Source organism: Pseudophryne corroboree, chromosome 4 (assembly GCF_028390025.1).
Source record: "Pseudophryne corroboree isolate aPseCor3 chromosome 4, aPseCor3.hap2, whole genome shotgun sequence".
Classification (NCBI taxonomy): Eukaryota; Metazoa; Chordata; class Amphibia; order Anura; family Myobatrachidae; genus Pseudophryne; species Pseudophryne corroboree.
In genome coordinates, this window is record NC_086447.1 from 382,015,133 (window position 1) to 382,036,249 (window position 21,117).

The 21,117-nt window shown below is 40.3% G+C and overlaps 1 protein-coding gene across 1 annotated transcript in view; it reads right to left on the reverse strand.

The window, feature by feature from the left end:
• The window catches only part of CSMD1 (CUB and Sushi multiple domains 1), a 2,470,978-nt gene that overhangs the window by 567,474 nt on the left and 1,882,387 nt on the right, over positions 1–21,117 (reverse strand). The window contains 1 exon segment of the mRNA XM_063916678.1: positions 6,886–7,074. Coding sequence (XP_063772748.1) covers positions 6,886–7,074 — 189 coding nt within the window.

Genomic DNA, 21,117 nt, shown 5'->3' on the forward strand with positions numbered 1-21,117 from the left:
GGAGGAGAAAGCCTGTGTGTTGTTCCTGACTGCATGTTCCTCTCTAATTTTTAACCACCTTCTTGACACTGTCCTCTTCCTCTTGCCTCTTCTCATAATGTGAAAAGTCATAAAAGAAGGAAGGTGGTATGTTTGTAGCTAGCTATGATTCGGAGAACTTGGCAAGCTTTTTCCACGAGGACCACGTGTCGCGGAAATGATGGGTTTATTAAACTGTGCATGTCCCGTTTAAATAATAAATGGGTGGGAGTGCCCAAGACAATTCCATCTTGCACCACTTTTTTTCTTTGCATTACGTGCTCTTTGGGGCCTAGTTTTTAATACTGCCATCCTGTCTGCCACTGCAGTGCCACTCTTAGATGGGCCAGGTGTTTGTGCCACCCACTTGTGTCGCTTAGCTTAGTCATCCAGCTAACTCGGTGCAACCTTTTCAGGTGTGAGGTGTTCAGCATGGACTGGAAATGAGTGGAAATTAATGTTATTGGGGTTAATAATACTGTAGGATCAAAATTACCCCCAAATTCTGTGGTTTTAGCTGTTTTTATGTTTTTTTTTCAAAAACTATCCAGATCCAAAACCCGAAAGGGTGGTTTTGGCAAAATCAATCCAGATCCAAAACAACAGCGGAGATCTAGATCAAAAACCAAAACACAAAACCCGAAAAGTGTCCGCTGCACATCTCTCTCTCTCTATATATATATATATATATATATTTATATATCTGCATGGGCCTGGGGGGAGGAAGGTTTGCACAGACATATATATGTGCAATATCAATAATTTCAGTAAGTCACATTAAATCCTTTCCCATATGTTTAAATCTCATTTTTATATCCATCAATTAAGTTATATGGAAGGTGCTCCTGGGAATAAATTAAGTACATACAAGAACCAAAAGAAGGAAGTATTTCCTATCATGGGCATGCTCGGACTTTGTGACAATATTCTTAAAGTCAAATATCAACTTGATATTTGACCAGTGATGTTAAAATATAACTTTTATTTATTATGTTAAAACATCGGCGAAAATATTGTGCAAGTGAAAAAACAATAACCAAATGTGACATAAACATAAAAATTCAGTCACTGCTACATTGTAATTCTTCACTCTCTCAAGTGTTCAAAATGTATCCATATTTGTTGCAATGATCTTTACCTTAGTATCCTAATGGAAACAATAGTATCCTTTTAATGTACCTCTGTGAGATGGTTTATTTCACTGTTTAGGACTGAATTACCTTTCTTAATTAACCGTCTCTCTCAGTCTTTGCAGTGTGCGCACCACTGTTTCCAAAAATTATTCTATATATAATAAATTAGACACTCTCATATCCTATCTGGTACATGTCACTTGTCCTACTCATCATAGTTGTCTATCTCACAGAGTCGTCTTTCGTAACCCCTCTGTATATGAAAATTTATTACTGGGGATTCTTGATATGTGTTTTACTTCTACTGTATTGTTAACCTTTATTTGAGATTGCCCAAACCAATTGATTACAAATATAGTGTCGTGCCACTTATATAGTAATGCTGATGATAGCCGTATACCTGTGACCCTCAACCAATTTGATTGGAAAAATATGCTATTTTTGCATGCTTGTATTTGTAAGTTAAGTTCATATCATGTGTATTTTAAGGTAACAAGTGTTCCCTGTCAGTTCTTCAGGAGTCTTGCCGGTTAGAGATATATATTATATACTGGCAACATGCTATTTTGCAGCTTGTACCTACTAGTCGTGGCTAATACTCCCACATCCACACTTTAACTGAATGGTTATGTCAATTAGAAATATATGACAAATTATATTGTTAGGGTGTGTGTCCACAGTCGCACCTTACTTTTAGATCTTACCAGTTAGAAAAGTGTGGCAGCTGTATATTGCTGCAGTGCGTTTTATCAATATATGATGAGGAAAACAGCAAGCTGTCCTTCTACCACGTATCCCAGTTTATACCTGCTGGTCGTGGTTTATACCTATACACCCACACATATAGTTGAAGATCTAAATACCATTCCTATCCAGGGTATTAAAGTGTGTCTCACACAGTGACTGATCTTAAATACTCGGGCTCAGCTCTTACAATTAATAAAGATGCTGACAATACAGAAAAATAGCAGTTACGTGTTTGTGACACTTTACACTATCCCTATTAATGCTTTACCATAATATTTATATGGTAATAGTGGATAGGTATATCTTAATGTAAGGGTGCAAAGCATATCAGCATGCACCCATCTGCCGCGGCTCCCAGCTCCCAAGTTCTAAACAGTGTAATCACCGTCAATGTAGGATCGTCAGGGCACAGCTTGTTGAAGCCGCGGTCTGTAGCAGCATGTAGCCGCTAGCCACCACCTGTCATCTCCAAGGCCACACACACTGCTAGCATCGTCCGACAATACAATGCCGCCGGGTGTATATCCCGCTGCGGCTGTGGTTGTATATTATGCAGTAGATTTGTGTCACAAATTACAACGTATGGTACATATATCTAAAACATGGGATACATTTAGGTGCAGTGACTAAACATTTAAAATACTAACTGACAGACACACGGCAGTGTGTGTATTAAGATATACCTATCCACCATAACCATATAAATATTATGGAAAAGCATTAATAGGTATAGTCTAAAGTGTCACAAACACGTAACCGCTATTTTTCTGTATTGTCAGCATCTTTATTAATTGTAAGAGCTGAGCCCGAAAGTTTAAGATCAGTCACTGTGTGAGACACACTTTAATACCCTGAATAGCAATGATATTTAGATCTTCAACTATATGTGTGGGTGTATAGGTATAAACCACGACCAGCAGGTATAAGCTGAGATACGTGGTAGAAGGACATCTTACTGTTTTTCTCATCATATATTGATAAAACGAACTGCAGCAATATACAGCTGCCACACTTTTCTAACTGGTAAGATCTAAAAGTAAGGTGTGACTGTGGACACACACCCTAAGAATATAATTTGTCATATATTTCTAATTGACATAACCATTCAGTTAAAGTGTAGATGTGGGAATATTAGCCACGACTAGTAGGTACAAGCTGCAAAAATAGCATATTGCCAGTATATAATATATATCTCTAACCGCAAAGACTCCTGAAGAACTGACAGGGAACACTTGTTACCTTAAAATACACATGATATGAACTTAACTTACAAATACAAGCATGCAAAAATAGCATGTTTTTCCAATAAAATTGGTTGAGGGTCACAGGTATACGGCTATCATCAGCATTACTATATAAGTGGCATGACACTATATTTGCAATCAATTGGTTTGGGCAATCTCAAATAAAGTTTGGCAATACAGTAGAAGTAAAACACATATCAAGAATCCCCACTAATACATTTTCATATACAGGGGGGTTACGAAAGACGACTCTGTGAGATAGACAACTACGATGAGTAGGACAAATGACATGTACCAGATAGGACATGAGAGTGTCTAATTCAGGCATTCCCAAACACGGTCCTCGAGGCACACTAACAGTGCAGGTTTTAGTGATATCCAGGCTGCAGCACAGATGGTTAAATCAAAATAACTGAGCTACTAATTAAATCACCTGTGCTGAAGCCTGGATATCACTAAAACCTGCACTGTTAGTGTGCCTTGAGTACCGTGGTTGGGAATGCCTGGTCTAATTTATTATATATAGAATAATTTTTGGAAACAGTGGTGCGCACACTGCTAAGACTGAGAGAGACAGTTAATTAGGAATGGTAATTCAGTTCTAAACAGTGAAATAAACCATCTCACAGAGGTACATTAAAAGGATACTATTGTTTCCATTAAGATACTAAGGTAAAGATCATTGCAACAAATATAGATACATTTTGAATACTTGAGAGAGTGAAGAATTACAATGTAGCAGTGACTGAATTTTTATGTTTATGTCACATTTGGTTATTGTTTTTTCACTTATTTTCACTTGCAGAATATTTTCGCAGATGTTTTAAGATAATAAATAAAAGTTATATTTTAACATTAGTAGTCAAATATCAAGTTGATATTTGACTTTAAGAATATTGTCAAAAAGTCAGAGCGTGCCCATGATAGGGAATACTTCCTTCTTTCGGTTCTTGTATATCTGCATGGGCCGCTGTTACTGTACTTTGCCTTCATAAAGATGCCCTGTCATAGCCCCTCTCTGGTCATAAGTTTAATACCCCTTTCACACTTGTGCTTTGACATTGGTTTTTGGCAGGTTAATCCAGATCATGGCTCATTGAGAAAAGATTCCTGAAAAAAAAAACATGGAATCCAACCTGGTAACTAACTGGGTTGGAAATGGTAACGACCCATGTAATAGGGCAGTGTTAACAGTCCGACGTGAGTCATAAAATCCAGGTCCGGTTTATAGTATAGAAAGAGTCGAATCACCAGTGCTTGGAGATGACATCATCTCCAGGCATCAGCAGAACAGTTTACACTGCACCTTTGTGCAGTATAAATGGCACCAACTTGGGAATAATCCGAGTCATAGCCGCGATATGATGCCAAATCATTTTAGTGTGAGAGGGGTATTAATATGTTTGGAATTGTATGGTTGACAAATCACAGGATGCAAAAACCTGTCATACTGTACAGTATGTTCATCTGTGTATCTGTCCTCGTGTTTATATATCCTGTATGATAGCTAGCTCTCATTTTTTGCTAAATATTTATATTCAATTAAAAACCTGGCTCTTTGCAGCACCAATTTTTTTTTATGATTTACCTATAGCTTTGCTGCACAGTATAGCAAGACACATTCTGCATGATTTCTTGAAAGAGAAAAAGTGTTAATACAGGTTGAGTATCCCATATCCAAATATTCGTAAATAAATATTGTGAAATACAGAATTTTTTGAGTGAGAGTGAGATAGTGAAACCTTTGTTTTCTGATGGCTCAATATACACAAACTTTGTTTAATACACAAAGTTATTAAAATTATTGTATTAAATGACCTTCAGGCTGAGTGTATAAGGTGTATATGAAACATAAATGCATTCTGTGCTTAGACTTGGGTCCCAACGTCATGATATCTCATTATGGTATGGTATACAATTATTCCAAAATATGGAAAAATCCAATATCCAAAATACTTCTGGTCTCAAGCATTTTGGATATGGGATACTCAACATGTAATAGCTTATAACAATAAAATTAACAACACTTGTCTAAGCTCTACTTTTTCCAAAGTAAATTTATAGAATATACTGTATATTCATAATTTTGGTGAAAAACAGTACATAAAAAAATGAATAAAGAAACATTACATGTTGATCAGATTGACATGTAAAAGCCACCAAATAAAATAATGACCAAATAGAAGGTGCAAGCTGTTAACATTTTTTATAATTGTCATGCACACAATTTCCACATGTCTTTATCATTTTCATTTAATTACTTTAAATTGTCAACTTATCATGTCTTCATCTTCACTTGAAGCATTTTATTCCTTACATATTTTCACCTGATCAACATATTTTCTTATTAACCCACTAATACTTAGTATTATTTATACTGTCATCAATTCCCTCATTCACTTCATTCTCAGCATTATCTGGCATTATAATTCTTATCATCAACACAAAATGCTAATATCTATCATTGTTGTAGTTGTGTCTTGTAGTATGTGAAACAACTGACCAGTGGAATCGGAGAAAAATTCAATGAAACAACTTTATGCTGTGTTTTTTTTTCTCAGTAGATGACCAAAGTGCCTGGGCTTGCTATAACAACAGGGTGTGTTTTCAGCCAGCAGTCATAACTGTGGGATGTTTAGTTCATTTTATGTACTGTACTTCCTGTTTCTGATACTGCATGTGTCTGTGTGGGTGTACACAAGGTAAACAATTTTTCTTTATATTTATTCCCTTGACAAAAGAATGCTATGACATTATGAAATGTTGGTCAGCTGGTGTATTGCTTTAATACATTGTTTGTGATAACTAAAACCCAAGTGCTGCTACACCGATGCTATCATGTTATAGTCTACTACTGTAATTTGACAGTTCATATATATACAGATAAATTGTGGCACACAAGGCATATGAGATCCATCAGCTCTCATGCGACTGGTCCGGCGCCAAGCGTCTTTTTTCCCTGAAAATGTTTCTTGCTTGCATTGTTATGCAAATATGATGCAAAGACAGATTACATGGATTAAAATTATATGTGGCATGTGTATATTCTGTGCACAAGTTACCTATATCTGTATATGAAGTGCTACATTACAGTTTCAGTGGAAATCAGTCACTGACATTGTAACATAAAATTTCATACACAGATATAGCTGCAGTCACACACAGAATAAACACATGCCACACACCGTAACATTTTAATGAGCGTAGTCTGCTGTGCAAAATTATTCACATAGTAATGTTTTTATTATATGTATATATAGAGAAATATAGAAATATATATATATATATATATATATATATATACATACACATATATAAACATGTAACAGACAGCACTGAGTGCAAAATAGCCCAAACACAGGTCTCAGCTGACGTTTCAATGTTTATATCAAAACATTTCATCATATATATTACATATAAATGTCCATCACATTCACCTTTTTCAACATCATGCACAACACATGCACGCTTTCTGATTGTAAGATGATTTATTGTAATTGAATTAAAATATACATATATCTTCTTTTGTATGTACAGATCAGTCAGTCACTAATATAGATATTTGAATTATTAAAACAAGAAATATGCTAATTTACTTTAACATTTCAGGTAGCACTATGGCTCCTGCATTAGTAGATAAAATGCTCAGAAGTATTTGACACTACTCATTAAACATAATATTAAATCTATGACATCTCCTGTTAAAGGTTTGATGAATGAAATGAAAGCATGTGACCACCTACCCACACACCTTGGAAGAGGTGTACTCCACACTCTTCGGCCACCTCCCAAGCAGCTGAGTTTATTAGCACCCTCCAAACGATATCCAGGGAAGCAGGAAAATGTTAGTGAGTCCCCAACTCCAAAGTGAAATCCTATTCTTCGACTGTAAGCAGGAACCCCTGGATCATCACAAGGTTCCAAGTCATATTCTACAAAAACACAAGGCCAATACATCATTTGTCTACAGAATGAACCAAATGTTTGTTTATAATACAGTATGTGAACAACTCAATTAAACTGCAGAGGCGAATACTAAAATTAAGATAATGTTAAAATTAGTGATGAGCGGATTCGGTTTTACTCGGTTTTACTCGGTTTTACTCGGTTCTCAAAACGGCATCTTATTGGCTCACGGATGTCACGTGTTTTGGATAGCCAATAAGATGCCGTTTTGAGAACCGAGTAAAACCGAGTAAAACCGAACCTCGCTCATCACTAGTTAAAATCACATAAAATATTACAGAAGAAAATAAATTAGCTCCTAGACCACAGTATTTCTGTAATGCTAAAAAATAGATAAAACTATATAAATAACCTGAGCTGACATTTATCTATTACCTCTTGCGGGTTAGGATTAATTGCCATTGTCTTTAGAATGGGAACTCTTTCTGCAGGATTCTAATTTACATTGTGCCACTACATTTTTCTATTGTGTAATATATGTAATATTATATAAACAGTGCTTTTTTTCCCCAATAGTGCTCAATAGTACTCTGTATCAGTACCTTTTTTAAAGTATGTTTTAAATTTGTGTAACTAATTTTGGAATCATGAACAAATCAGTAAAATAATTAAACAAATCAATACAATAAGCATCTGAAGACCTGTGCAGAGTATGGAAGCGATGATAAATTTGTTTTCAACTTGTAGCATTAGGTGAACAATGGTACTTTAATCAGAGCACAGGTACTTTTCTCATAGAAAAAAAGCACTATAAATATAATTATATATAATATTATATGTATTTGTTTAAAATGCCCTTTATTCATACCCAGCTTAGCTTGATTTTGTACAAATCTGTGGCAGATATCAACATCTTTGACATTCTTCATCTTCTACTTATTCTTCTTCTTATTATTATTATTATTATTATTATTATTAATAATTCTAACCATAATAATATATGAACAAATATATTGTCTTGAAGTTGTATGCACAATAAACAGTTCTGTGTGCTGTATATATAAAAAACGTACACCCCCAATCCATATGCTTGTATACATGATGTCATCAATATCAGTGCACACTTGCACCAGTGCTATCTTTGGTGCAATCCATCTGGAAACAGGCATATATTTACATTAGCACAGCTCTGCATAGCCAGCAAGTGCCCTTACAAAACTCTGCCTACAGTACTGTACATTCGAATGATCTGTTATCAGTCTGAATTGCCAGTACTGTAGATGGCAACAGATTATGATCAGTGATAAAAAAAATGCAAAACTGACCTCTGCATAACTATTATTACTATAGTAAAACTCTGTCTAAATCATAACTGTAGTTTTAAACCAATATTGGGACAAAAATTAAAGTGATGCTCTTTCACATATTACAAGAATTTGTGCAAATTTGGGGATTTCTAAATAAAAAGGTATTAGTATGTGCATTGTATAAATTTGAAATCAAATGTATGACCACAAAATGAAACGTATTACTTAAAAAAAAACATGTATGCACTCCTTTTTGTGTAGGTACAGTAATTTAAAACAAAGAAGATGAACATTTTGTAGAACTGTGGTATGTACTTTACGTATATTTTAATGAAAGTGCACACATTTTAAAGAAAGTACATGCATGTTTTACATGTGTTTAGTTTAGTTTTGTATGTTTTATTTACAGATAAATAGTACATAATTTTTAAACGACTCTTAGTTGATTTATTATCTCTTACTTATACAATTTTTTTAGTTTATGTTACGTGCAAACCCTTTACTTATCCTTTTAAACACTATCGTCTGTATTTGCAGGTTGACTTTCAAATGGTTATAATCCCTGTAGTCCACAGTTTTCCATACTCCACCATTACGGTCCAGGACATAGAAAAAGCAAAAGAAGCATCTTTTCTGGATGCACTGGAACCACAATAAATGTTTAAAATTACTTGTCTTTATTGGATATATATTAAAATTATTCAAGGACTGGTGAAATATTAAAATATAGTGTGATATAAAAATAAAGTGTGATATAAAAACTACAAAAGCTCAAGTCAATTTTTTTCTATGTGAATCCTGTTATTTATATTAAAGGCTGTTTTTGCCAATGAATTCTGTGTTAATGTTTATTCCTAATATTTTGTCCCCCACGTTATTTTTCTCAAGTCGTATCAACTGGTCTCTTTATCAAACACCTTGTTCGTAATGTGGTATTACTTCCACCTTTTTACAGTCGGCATGTATCACATTTGTAACATTCTCCACATATACTCTGGTATCCTGCAACAAAAGTGTCTTTTCTTTATTGATATTATATTTTTAGAGTAACAGTTGTTTAGTTGCTATAAATCCAAGAGAACTGTGGTTCATCTATCCTTAGAATGTTATCTATTCATTCACATGGGTGTTCCTTATTAGCTGGGGCAATGTAACATAAATTTGGCATTTATATCACTATGTCGTGGGTTCACTAGAGAGGCATTAATACCGTTGTTCACCACTCACATTAATATAATATGATCCACATATATTATTTATTATAGCATAATTTATATCAATAGATTAATTGGATCACTGATAATTGTTATGATAACTGGCACAACCGGTCTTATTCCCCTCAGTAATTTCAGTATAATCACTGCCCAGTGGTTACTAATCGCACTGCTGGCTCTGTATGGGTTCAGCATGTGCGGTCAGTTTGTGCGAGTCTGGGGCTCTCTCCTGTTCTATCTCCATGCACTCCCAGTGCACACTGCCCCATTACTGATATTCAAGCCGCCAGTTGTAAGCCGGCTTAGCGTGTATTGCTAGACACTGTAGCCAGCAGGATCTGCACTCTCCTCTCTCCATCTGGCAGCTTAGGTATAATTAGCTGTCACTGGCAGCAGAGGTTTGTAGGGAGCTATGCCATGCTGCTAGGAGCTGTGGTTATGAGACAATCAGTTACTAACGCAGACTCAGGTTTTTTTTTAGGTTTTTTTTTAGTAAACTCAACTGAGCAATGATAATCACCAGGAGAACATGGGAACTAAAAAAAAAGTGATAACACATTAGTATGAAACAATAGATAAGCACATGTAATTAAATCAAGTAGAAACTTAGTTAGAAGCAAATATCTCCCCCAAAATAAGTCCAAAAGCCAAGAGTCTCCTCTTTCATATGGTACTGGTCTTAAGTCTCTGGGACATCCAGAACCAGAGATATCAGGGCACGAAGTGGACCCATTTTCCCATACACTTTAATAAGCCTTTTAATTCAGACCCACCATGGGTTCTGATGCTTGCTTTTAGCCTTGTGGGTGTCACAGAAACTTGCGGTCAGTATCTTCTGGTAGCTAATTGTCTCCTCTTGCACACCAACCCGGTCTGAGCTGATTGGACCCCCAGAACTGGAGATATTAAACATTAGGCCCATTTTAATTTAATGTAATAGCTCACATAAACCTAACTTCAATGGACCATTGCTTCAACACGTTAATTTGCATCTATATACACTATTTTTATTTATTGATTTATTTTCTTCTTTTTTTTGGTCCCGACAGAGAATGAATATTTTCGACAGCATCTCTGAACTCACCATCTCCCCTTTCACCCTTCCCCCTACCCTGAGAGACTGATCTTTTCAGAAAAAGAGGCTAGCCTGCAGTCAATAAATTGACAACACAGTACCGTATGTAAATAAAGGGCTGATACTACAGTGACTAGAGAGGGCCAGAGTGAAAGTACATTAAACAGTACAGTACTGTACTACGGATTTGCATGCCAGACGCCCCAACAGTTAGTTATGGAAACATGTATTTTCCTGTGTGAATAATTCTATTTAATGTAAGCTTTTTAAATATATGAATGTTCTAAAAAAATTAATAAATTGTCAAGAAGAAAAAAAAAAAAAAAAAAATGCATTCCCACTTTGGGAATCAAACGCAGGACTCCGAGCATGGGATGCGGGACACTACACTGCTTGGCCACGATGCCTGGTGATATAGACACAAGCTCATGTGTAAATGTGAGCAGTGATCCCTTCTCATGGGTTTTGCTGTATTGGCTACAAGACTTGGATGCTCACATACAGCACTGTATGCTTAATGTCAATGGACCATTGCTTTAACACGTTCATTTGCGTCTGTATATACTATTTTTATTTATTGATTAGTCTACGGGACTTGGATGCTCACATAACCTTAACATCAATGGACCATTGCTTTAACACATTCGCTTGCATCTGTATACACTAATTTTATTGATTGATTGGCTTCTTTTTTTAAATTGACTCTCTCCATCTGACCATTGGTCTGTGTGTACAGTATACAGTAACATTACAGTCGTCACTCCTACATGATTCTCATCCCTGCAACTTCTATGCTTATTTTATGAATTGTGATAGGTACTTTATCTCACTCCTACATGATTCTCATCCCTGCAACTTCTATGCTTATTTTATGAATTGTGATAGGTAACCTGCGTCTTTGTTTATAGTTATTCCTAACCACTACTATAGTAGGAATTCACTGTGTACTAGTGGGGGATGCCCTGCTCTATTGTTATTCACACCTGTAGCTGACCTTTTGTTGTGGGTGGGGTCTCAGTGGGTGGGTGCTGTTAGCAATCTAGACTGTATCTTTATTTAATCAGTACATACTTGGCTGTATAAGCCTCTGGCTGTATAGCATCTTAGCTGTGAAGTATGATAGTGTTAAGTATGGCGATATGACCTTGGAGATAATCGGAGATGAACAGGAGAAGAACAGAAGGACAGCAGACTATCTTCCACACCTGCAATCAACAGCCTACAGAGAGTAACCTAATCCAGTACCACCAACGCCTGCAATCCACACAGCCTGTACACTGACCTCCCTGTCTGATTAGGTAACAGCCATACTGCTCTCACACATTGCTTTCTGCTCCTCATTTATACTCTCTTCAACCACTGTGTAACATTCTCAGTGTTTCCATTCCCTCCATTATTTACAGAAAAACTGGTCTTTACTGTCTCTGCTTTGACTACATCCCCCTTCTCATTGTTCTTTCTTTATTACAGCCACTCCATTCAATACTATTCCTCTGAACAACACTACTGAACAGGAATTATGGCTCCTCGATCCTGTCCCATACCAATCCTCACTGCTAGATCACCTGCCACCCAAATTTCCAGACTACCCACACGCATTCAGAACGCAGCCAACCTGATCCCCATCTCCCCCGTCCCCTCCCTTCCCTTCTCCTGTGCACTCTGGAATGCTAGATCAATCTGCAACAAGTTGCCAACTATCCACGACCTCTTCATCTCCCACTCTTTTAACCTTCTCGCCATCACTGAAACCTGCCTCTCCTCCTCTGACACCACCTCCCCTGCTGCCCTCTCCTACGGAGGCCTCTCCTTCACCCACACGGTCAGACCTGATGGCCGCCAGGGTGGAGGCATGGGCATCCTTCTCTCTCCTAACTGCACCTTTCATGTCATCCCACCTGAGCCCTCCCTCACCTTCTCCACCTTTGAGGTTCACACTATCCGCCTCTTCTACCCCATTCACCTCCATGTGGCAGTGATCTACCGCCCCCCTGGCCGCTGTTCACCTTTCCTTGACAACTTTGCTGCCTGGCTTCCCCACTTTCTCTCCTCCGACCTCCCCTCTATCATCCTCGGTGACTTTAACATCCCTATCGACATCACTAATGCAGCTTCCTCTAACCTTCTTGCTCTTTCCACCTCCTTTGGACTTTCTCAATGGTCCTCCAACCCTACTCACAATCTCGGCCACTCCCTCGACCTTGTATTCACCCACCGATGTGATCTCTCTAACTCTTCCTTCCCTCTCTCTGACCACCATCTGCTTTCTTTCACCCTCTCATCTTCCTCTCTCTGCTCAACACCCAGACACACCATCACCAGACGCAATCTCGGGTCCCTCAACCCCTCTATCATGTCCTCCCTCGAGACTTTCCTCTCTCCTCTTTCCACTATGACTTGTCCCAACCAGGCAGCCTCCTTCTATAACTCTTCCCTTACTGCTGCTCTTGACTATGTAGCCCCCCTCTCATCTGTCCCCCTCCGCCGCTCCAAACCCCAACCCTGGCACACCAAACTTACACGATTCCTACAAAAATGTTCACGGTCCGCAGAACGCTCCTGGAGGAGATCCCACTCTCTGGTGGACTTTCTCCATTTCAAGTTTATCCTCTCCTCCTATAGCTCTGCTCTTTCTCTCGCCAAGCATTCCTTTTTCCAAACACTCATCTCTTCTCAGTCCTCCAGTCCACGCCGACTCTTTGAAACTTTCAACACTCTCCTTCGCCCCCCTCCTCCTCCCCTCCCCTCTTCCCTCACTCCCACTGACTTTGCCTCCTTCTTCCTCTCCAAAATTGAGGATATTCAAAATTACATCTCCTCCCATCACCCCTCTGCTGCCCCCCTGCTCCCACCATCCCTTCCATCCATCTATCCCACCCTGTCCTGCTTCCGTCCCACCTCAGACAAGGAAGTCCACTCCCTCATCTTATCCTCTCCCCCCACAACCTGCCACTTGGACCCCCTCCCCTCCCGTCTTCTCCGCTCCCTCCCCCACACTGCCTGCTCCCACCTTGCTCACCTCTTTAACCTATCGCTCTCTACTGGCATCTTTCCCTCATCATTCAAACATGCTCTGGTGTCCCCTATTCTCAAAAAAGCTAACCTCGACCCTTCATCACTCATTAGCTACCGCCCCATCTCTCTTCTCCCTTTCGCCTCCAAACTACTTGAACGACTGGTCTACAGCCGTCTCACAAGCTACCTCTCTGACCACTCCATCCTTGATCCACTACAATCTGGCTTTCGCCCACTCCACTCCACTCCACTCCACCGAGACTGCCTTGGTGAAAGTCACCAGTGACCTGCTTTCGGCCAAATCCAAGGGCCACTTCTCTTTGCTCATCCTTCTGGACCTCTCTGCTGCCTTTGACACCGTGGATCACCCTCTCCTCCTCCGCACACTACAAAATGTTGGCCTCTCTAGCACCGTCCTTGACTGGTTTACCTCATACCTCACTAACCGCTCCTTCTCTGTGTCTGCCTCCGGAACCACCTCACACCCTTCCATCCTTCCTGTTGGTGTCCCTCAAGGTTCTGTCCTAGGCCCCCTTCTGTTCTCCCTGTACACCTCTTCCCTGGGTGCGCTCATTAACTCCTTTGGCCTTCAATACCACCTCTATGCTGATGACACACAACTCTACCTCTCCTCTCCTGATCTGTCCCCCTCTGTCCTCTCTCAGGTCTCCAGCTGCCTCTCTGCCATCTCCTCCTGGATGTCTGAGCACTCTCTGAAGCTGAACATGGATAAAACTGAACTTATTATCTTTCCCCCAGCCAGAGCAACACCCCCTACAAATATCTCTATCACTGTTGACAACACTATCATCTCCCCCGTTCCCCAACTCCGCTGCCTGGGCATCACTCTTGACTCCTCCCTCTCCTTTGCACCCTACATCCAAGCTCTGGAGCAATCTTGTCGGTTCCAGCTACGCAACATTGCTCGCATCAGGCCATTTCTCTCCCAGAGTGCAACTAAACTTATCATCCACTCACTGGTCATCTCACGACTCGACTACTGCAATGTGCTCCTCACTGGCCTCACTTGCTCCCACATCGCTCCCCTCCAATCTGTCCTCACCTCCGCAGCTAGGCTCATCTTCCTCTCCTGCCGCTCCACTTCTGCCACTCCCCTTCGACAAAATCTACACTGGCTCCCATTCCCCTACAGAATCCTCTTCAAACTCCTCACCCTCACATACAAGGCCATCTCTAATTCCACTGCTCCCTACATCTCCAACCTCCTCTCCCTTCATACTCCCTCCCGCCCACTACGGTCGGCTGATGACCGTCGCTTCTCCTCTGCCTTGGTCACTGCTTCCCATGCACAAGTTCAGGATTTTGCCCGTGTTGCACCCCTTCAGTGGAATGCGCTCCCCCGCTCCATTAGACTCTCCCGACCTTGCAAAGCTTCAAACGGGCACTGAAAACCCACCTATTTATCAAAGCGTACCCCTCCAATGCATAACCTAGTCCTTAGGCTGCTCCTCCATCCCCCTGCCTTGGAAATCTCTGCTTTGCTCTCATACCACCATCAGGCTTCTACCTGCTTGCTTGCACCTCATGTCATCTGTCTGTTGCCCCTCCCCACTAGATTGTTAGCTCTTCAGAGCAGGGCCCTCTTTCCTCTTGTCTAAGCCCTCTTCTTGACACATTTCACTCAGCGACCATCTTTACCTGCTTTTTCTCCTGCTGGTAAATGGCCCCTCTCTATCTATGGCCGCCAGCCCCAAGTAGTACAATGATTACTCCTTCGCTACTTACATCTAAGCTGTATTATGTTTTGAGAATTGTGGTGCTCTTTGTTACCTGCACTCCATTTTTGTTATTTATTTACTGTTATGCTAAGTTTTGTCTCCCTGTACTGTCCTTTGTACGGCGCTGCGAAACACTTGTGGCACCCTATAAATAAAATGTAATAATAATAATAATAATTTGCCAGAGCTTGTAGATAAATCCACCACTTTTTGCTCTACAGTACTGGATTAGTGGAGCATTAGTCACCCAATGGTAAAGATGTGTATTGCATGCTGCATATGTAGTTATGCCACAGCGCGCTTGTCCATGCAACAACTGAACAACCTGACCTATCACTTAGGCATGACTAAACCTCCGTTTAGGTGAAGAAACAGCAACATTGAGGGAGGCTCCATCTGTATCCCAATTATTTGTGCCAACAATTCTCCATAGGTTCAACTCTGAGCAGTTGAAAAGGCAAAAATGTTGGGATTTAGCTTTGAACCCATTGGACATTCCCCTTAATGACTAATTAGACAGATAGAAATATTTAATTATGTTTAATTGGCCAATAATGACATGTCATTTTGGGGGTCAAAAAGTGCAAAATAATGGAAATTTGGGTACAAGGGGGTATATTTACTAAGCTCCCGATTTTGACCGAGATTGCGATTTTTCTTCAAAGTGTCATCTCGGTCAATCTCGGTCATTTACTAAACACTAATCACGGCAGTGATGAGGGCATTCGTAATTTTTTGCTAGTTCAGGTAAAAAATTACGAATGAATACACCATCGGTCAAATTACGCCTGTTTAGATACGAATCTCGGTCATTTACTAAGCAAAAAAACACAAAACACTGCCGTGAAAAATTACAATTCGCAAAAAAGTCCTAAAAAAAAACAGACCTGCTTTTTTTATTCGTGATTTGAGATGCATGCAGGGATCCATGAGATCCGTGCATGTATATCAATGGGAAGGGGTGGGAAAGTGTTTTTTGTTGTTAAAAAAATTGCGTGGGGTCCCCCCTCCTAAGCATAACCAGCCTCGGGCTCTTTGAGCCGATCCTGGTTGCAGAAATATGGGGAAAAAAATGACAGGGGTTCCCCCATATTTAAGCAACCAGCATCGGGCTCTGCGCCTGGTCCTGGTCCCAAAAATACGGGGGACAAAAAGAGTAGGGGTCCCCCGTATTTTTAAAACCAGCACCGGGCTCCACTAGCTGGACAGATAATGCCACAGCCGGGGGTCACTTTTATACAGCGCCCTGCGGCCGTGGCATCAAAAATCCAACTAGTCACCCCTGGCCGGGGTACCCTGGGGGAGTGGGGACCCCTTCAATCAAGGGGTCCCCCCCCCAGCCACCCAAGGGCCAGGGGTGAAGCCCGAGGCTGTCCCCCCCATCCAATGGGCTGCGGATGGGAGGGCTGATAGCCTTTGTTGTAAAATAAAAGATATTGTTTTTAGTAGCAGTACTACAAGTCCCAGCAAGCCTCCCCCGCATGCTGGTACTTGGAGAACCACAAGTACCAGCATGCGGCGGTAAAACGGGCCCGCTGGTACCTGTAGTACTACCACTAAAAAAATACCCAAAAAAACACAAGACACACACACCGTGAAAGTATAATTTTATTACATACATACACACATACATACATACATACTTACCTTATGTTCCCACGCAGGTCGGTCCTCTTCTCCAGTAGAATCCAAGGGGTACCTGTTGAAGAAATTCTACTCACCAGATCCAGTGGTCCAGGCTCCTCGGCAAATCCAGGGATAATCCACGTACTTGAATAAAACAAAAAAACGGTTGCCCGACCACGAACTGAAAGGTGACCCATGTTTGCACATGGGTCACCTTTCCACGAATGCCAGAAACCCACTTTGCCTTCTGGCTAAGTGGGTTTCTTCAGCCAATCAGGGAGTGCCACGTTGTAGCACTCTCCTGATCAGCTGTGTGCTCCTGTCCTCACTGACAGGCAGCACACGGCAGTGTTACAATGTAGCGCCTATGCGCTACATTGTAACCAATGATGGGAACTTTCTGCCCTGCGGTTGACCTAAAGTGACGTCACCGCAGGGCAGAAAGTTCCCATCATTGGTTACAATGTAGCGCATAGGCGCTACATTGTAACACTGCCGTGTGCCGCCTGTCAGTGAGGACAGGAGCACACAGCTGATCAGGAGAGTGCTACAACGTGGCACTCCCTGATTGGCTGAAGAAACCCACTTAGCCAGAAGGCAAAGTGGGTTTCTGGCATTCGTGGAAAGGTGACCCATGTGCAAACATGGGTCACCTTTCAGTTCGTGGTCGGGCAACCGTTTTTTTGTTTTATTCAAGTACGTGGATTATCCCTGGATTTGCCGAGGAGCCTGGACCACTGGATCTGGTGAGTAGAATTTCTTCAACAGTTACCCCTTGGATTCTACTGGAGAAGAGGACCGACCTGCGTGGGAACATAAGGTAAGTATGTATGTATGTGTGTATGTATGTAATAAAATTATACTTTCACGGTGTGTGTGTCTTGTGTTTTTTTGGGTATTTTTTTAGTGGTAGTACTACAGGTACCAGCGGGCCCGTTTTACCGCCGCATGCTGGTACTTGTGGTTCTCCAAGTACCAGCATGCGGGGGAGGCTTGCTGGGACTTGTAGTACTGCTACTAAAAACAATATCTTTTATTTTACAACAAAGGCTATCAGCCCTCCCATCCGCAGCCCATTGGATGGGGGGGGACAGCCTCGGGCTTCACCCCTGGCCCTTGGGTGGCTGGGGGGGGGGACCCCTTGATTGAAGGGGTCCCCACTCCCCCAGGGTACCCCGGCCAGGGGTGACTAGTTGGATTTTTGATGCCACGGCCGCAGGGCGCTGTATAAAAGTGACCCCCGGCTGTGGCATTATCTGTCCAGCTAGTGGAGCCCGGTGCTGGTTTTAAAAATACGGGGGACCCCTACTCTTTTTGTCCCCCGTATTTTTGGGACCAGGACCAGGCGCAGAGCCCGATGCTGGTTGCTTAAATATGGGGGAACCCCTGTCATTTTTTTTCCCATATTTCTGCAACCAGGATCGGCTCAAAGAGCCCGAGGCTGGTTATGCTTAGGAGGGGGGACCCCACGCAATTTTTTTTTGGATTTTACTTTGTTTAATTTAAAAAAAAAAAAAAATACGAACCCCAGCACGGATCACACAGATCCGGCCGAGATTGATTGTAAAAAAAACCGGCAGTGTTTTGCTAATCACTGCCGTCAAATTAGGTAAAAAAACACGAATGACATCGACATCGGAAGCAAAGAAAAATACGAATACGACAGCTTAGTAAATTAGTCGTAATCAATTCAAAAAGTTGCAGTTTTACACTGCCGATGTCATTCGTGATTGAACTTTGACCTATTTTCGGAAATTACGAATCTTAGTAAATATACCCCACGGTATGTGTTTAGACTTGAAGGTGGATGTAATCTTTTTTTTAAGTTTTTTAAAGTGGTGTAAAATTACCTAATGGTCCAGTTTTAAGTTTAACCATGCTTTGCCATTGGTGACCTAATTAGCACCTCAGTCAATTTGATTTAACCATCAGTGCTGAGCCATGGATATACCTAAAACCTGGACTGTTGGGGTGCCTTGAGGATGGCATTTGAGAACCTATGGCTTATACCCATTTATTGTACCCCTAAATTAATTTGAATACTTATTTTGCTGAAGAATGCTTGCTTTCTATTGTTTTTGTACTTTTTTGAAAAATGCATATAACAGCCATTTGACACAATTTAAGAACCACAAAGACTTTTATTATGACCTCTAATACACTTCTTTGCGGTTATACTTTTATATTTTGGAATTTTGGTGGTACAGGCAGATTTCCCTATTTTCACCTACACTTTTATTTGGTTTTGCTGGTGGTAATTATTGTGTGAATCCAATTTTCACATATTTGCAATTGGATATGTCAGATATGGGAGGATGCATAATGGCGAAAAGCCATGTTTTCATTACTCTTCAGGAAATAGGTGTGAAAAGTGTTCTTGCAGTAAATTACCACATTTTGCGCCCAATTGAATATCCCCCTTAGTCTTTAAGCTTTCACAAGCAGGGCACTCCACAGTCTTATTCTTTCACTGCACTATCCCTGTCTCCAACTCACAGTCTTGATCCTTTCTGTCTTGCCACTGTAGGGCACTCATTGAGTGATACTATTTTAAAGTCAATCACTTGGTTATCTTATTATTTTACTGATTCATTTATCCCCTTAAACAGCCTGTTTGTACTTTTTTAGTAAACTGTAATTCTTTATTTTTCACTTGGAAGTGCCATATAAATAAATGCAATTAAATAATAATAATAATAGTAATAATAATCATCATAGTATTTCTTTTTTCCACACAGAGATTTATACTATTCTAATCTTTTTTTATAAGCCCTTTTCCTCAAACCTACAGTTTTGGTGAGTCAGTTATTAGCTGATGAACTTTACCAGTCATGATTTGATTAAACTCCCAAAAACTCTGTAATGGCAGATGGTACTGAACATATGCCAATTAAAGGCCATTTGTGTGATAATAATCAAAACACCAACAAAATTGCACGATGTGTATACAATGGAGAGAGCTAACATTTCCTTCTATATCAGAGAATTGTTTCATAGGACCTTAATTTACAGTTAGAGTAGGTCCAGTCAGTAGTTGGTTTCATTGATCTCTAGGTCATTATTCATGCCCCATGTTCAATAACTGAGATACAGTACCCACTTTTAGCATCTTTGGACACTAAAATACTACTTAGTGCATCTTTGTACACTATCGTTTGTCACCACCATCGAAACTTGCACCAGCCCCATGCTAGATGCAAATTCTCCATAAGAGGATGGTCTCCAATGTAATTGATTAAGCATTTGAGCTTGCATCCAATTCAGCAGCACATTTGCAACACCTAAATAATATGCCCCAAAGATGGACCATCTCTGTGTGTTTTAATAGCCACCTCCCAAATATTGCCCAAGGAATACCAGCACATTTTCAATTCACTTCAAATACCATAAATCTCTATTGCTACTTTGCCACTGTGCATACACACTGTGGGATGTATGCACTGTGATACTTTTTAGTGACTTAGATGCTTGCACAGGTTGTGATTGTGACTGAATCACACAGTTTGTGACTCAGCCCTTGAATATTTTGGGGTCAACAGGATCAGTGTGTCCTGCCCACACTTCCTTTTTTCTGGTTTTCTGGACCTCCTAGATGATTTTTCAAGTAAAACTTCCCATACTGTACCTTTACTATGATTATATTTTTTATGTGTGAATCATCTTAGTAATGTTTTGTGCCATTCTAAAGACAGACTAAATGCATGCAATGTATTTCTTTGATGTTTAAATAAGAAGGATTTTTAGAATTATCATAATGTTTCAATCATAATTGTGGGTATCTAAAACCTACAGGGCTAGCAGAGCCATAACTAGGGCAATGAGAATGGTGCCACCACCCAGGGTGCAAGGCCTGTGGGAGAATTTCCATGGCCACCCACCATTAACATGATTGCCCTTTCTGATATCTGCTATGGTCCTTCTGTACATACAGTACCTCTTGGGAATACATTATATTTGCTGGTGTTTTCAGGGAATATCCCACAAATGTACTTTAATAAATAGGTCCCATGGTGTCTAAACTTTATGTGACCCTATGACTTCATATCTTCATTTACTGTTTTACTCATAGCCAGAGCTGTGAGGCTGAGCTGTG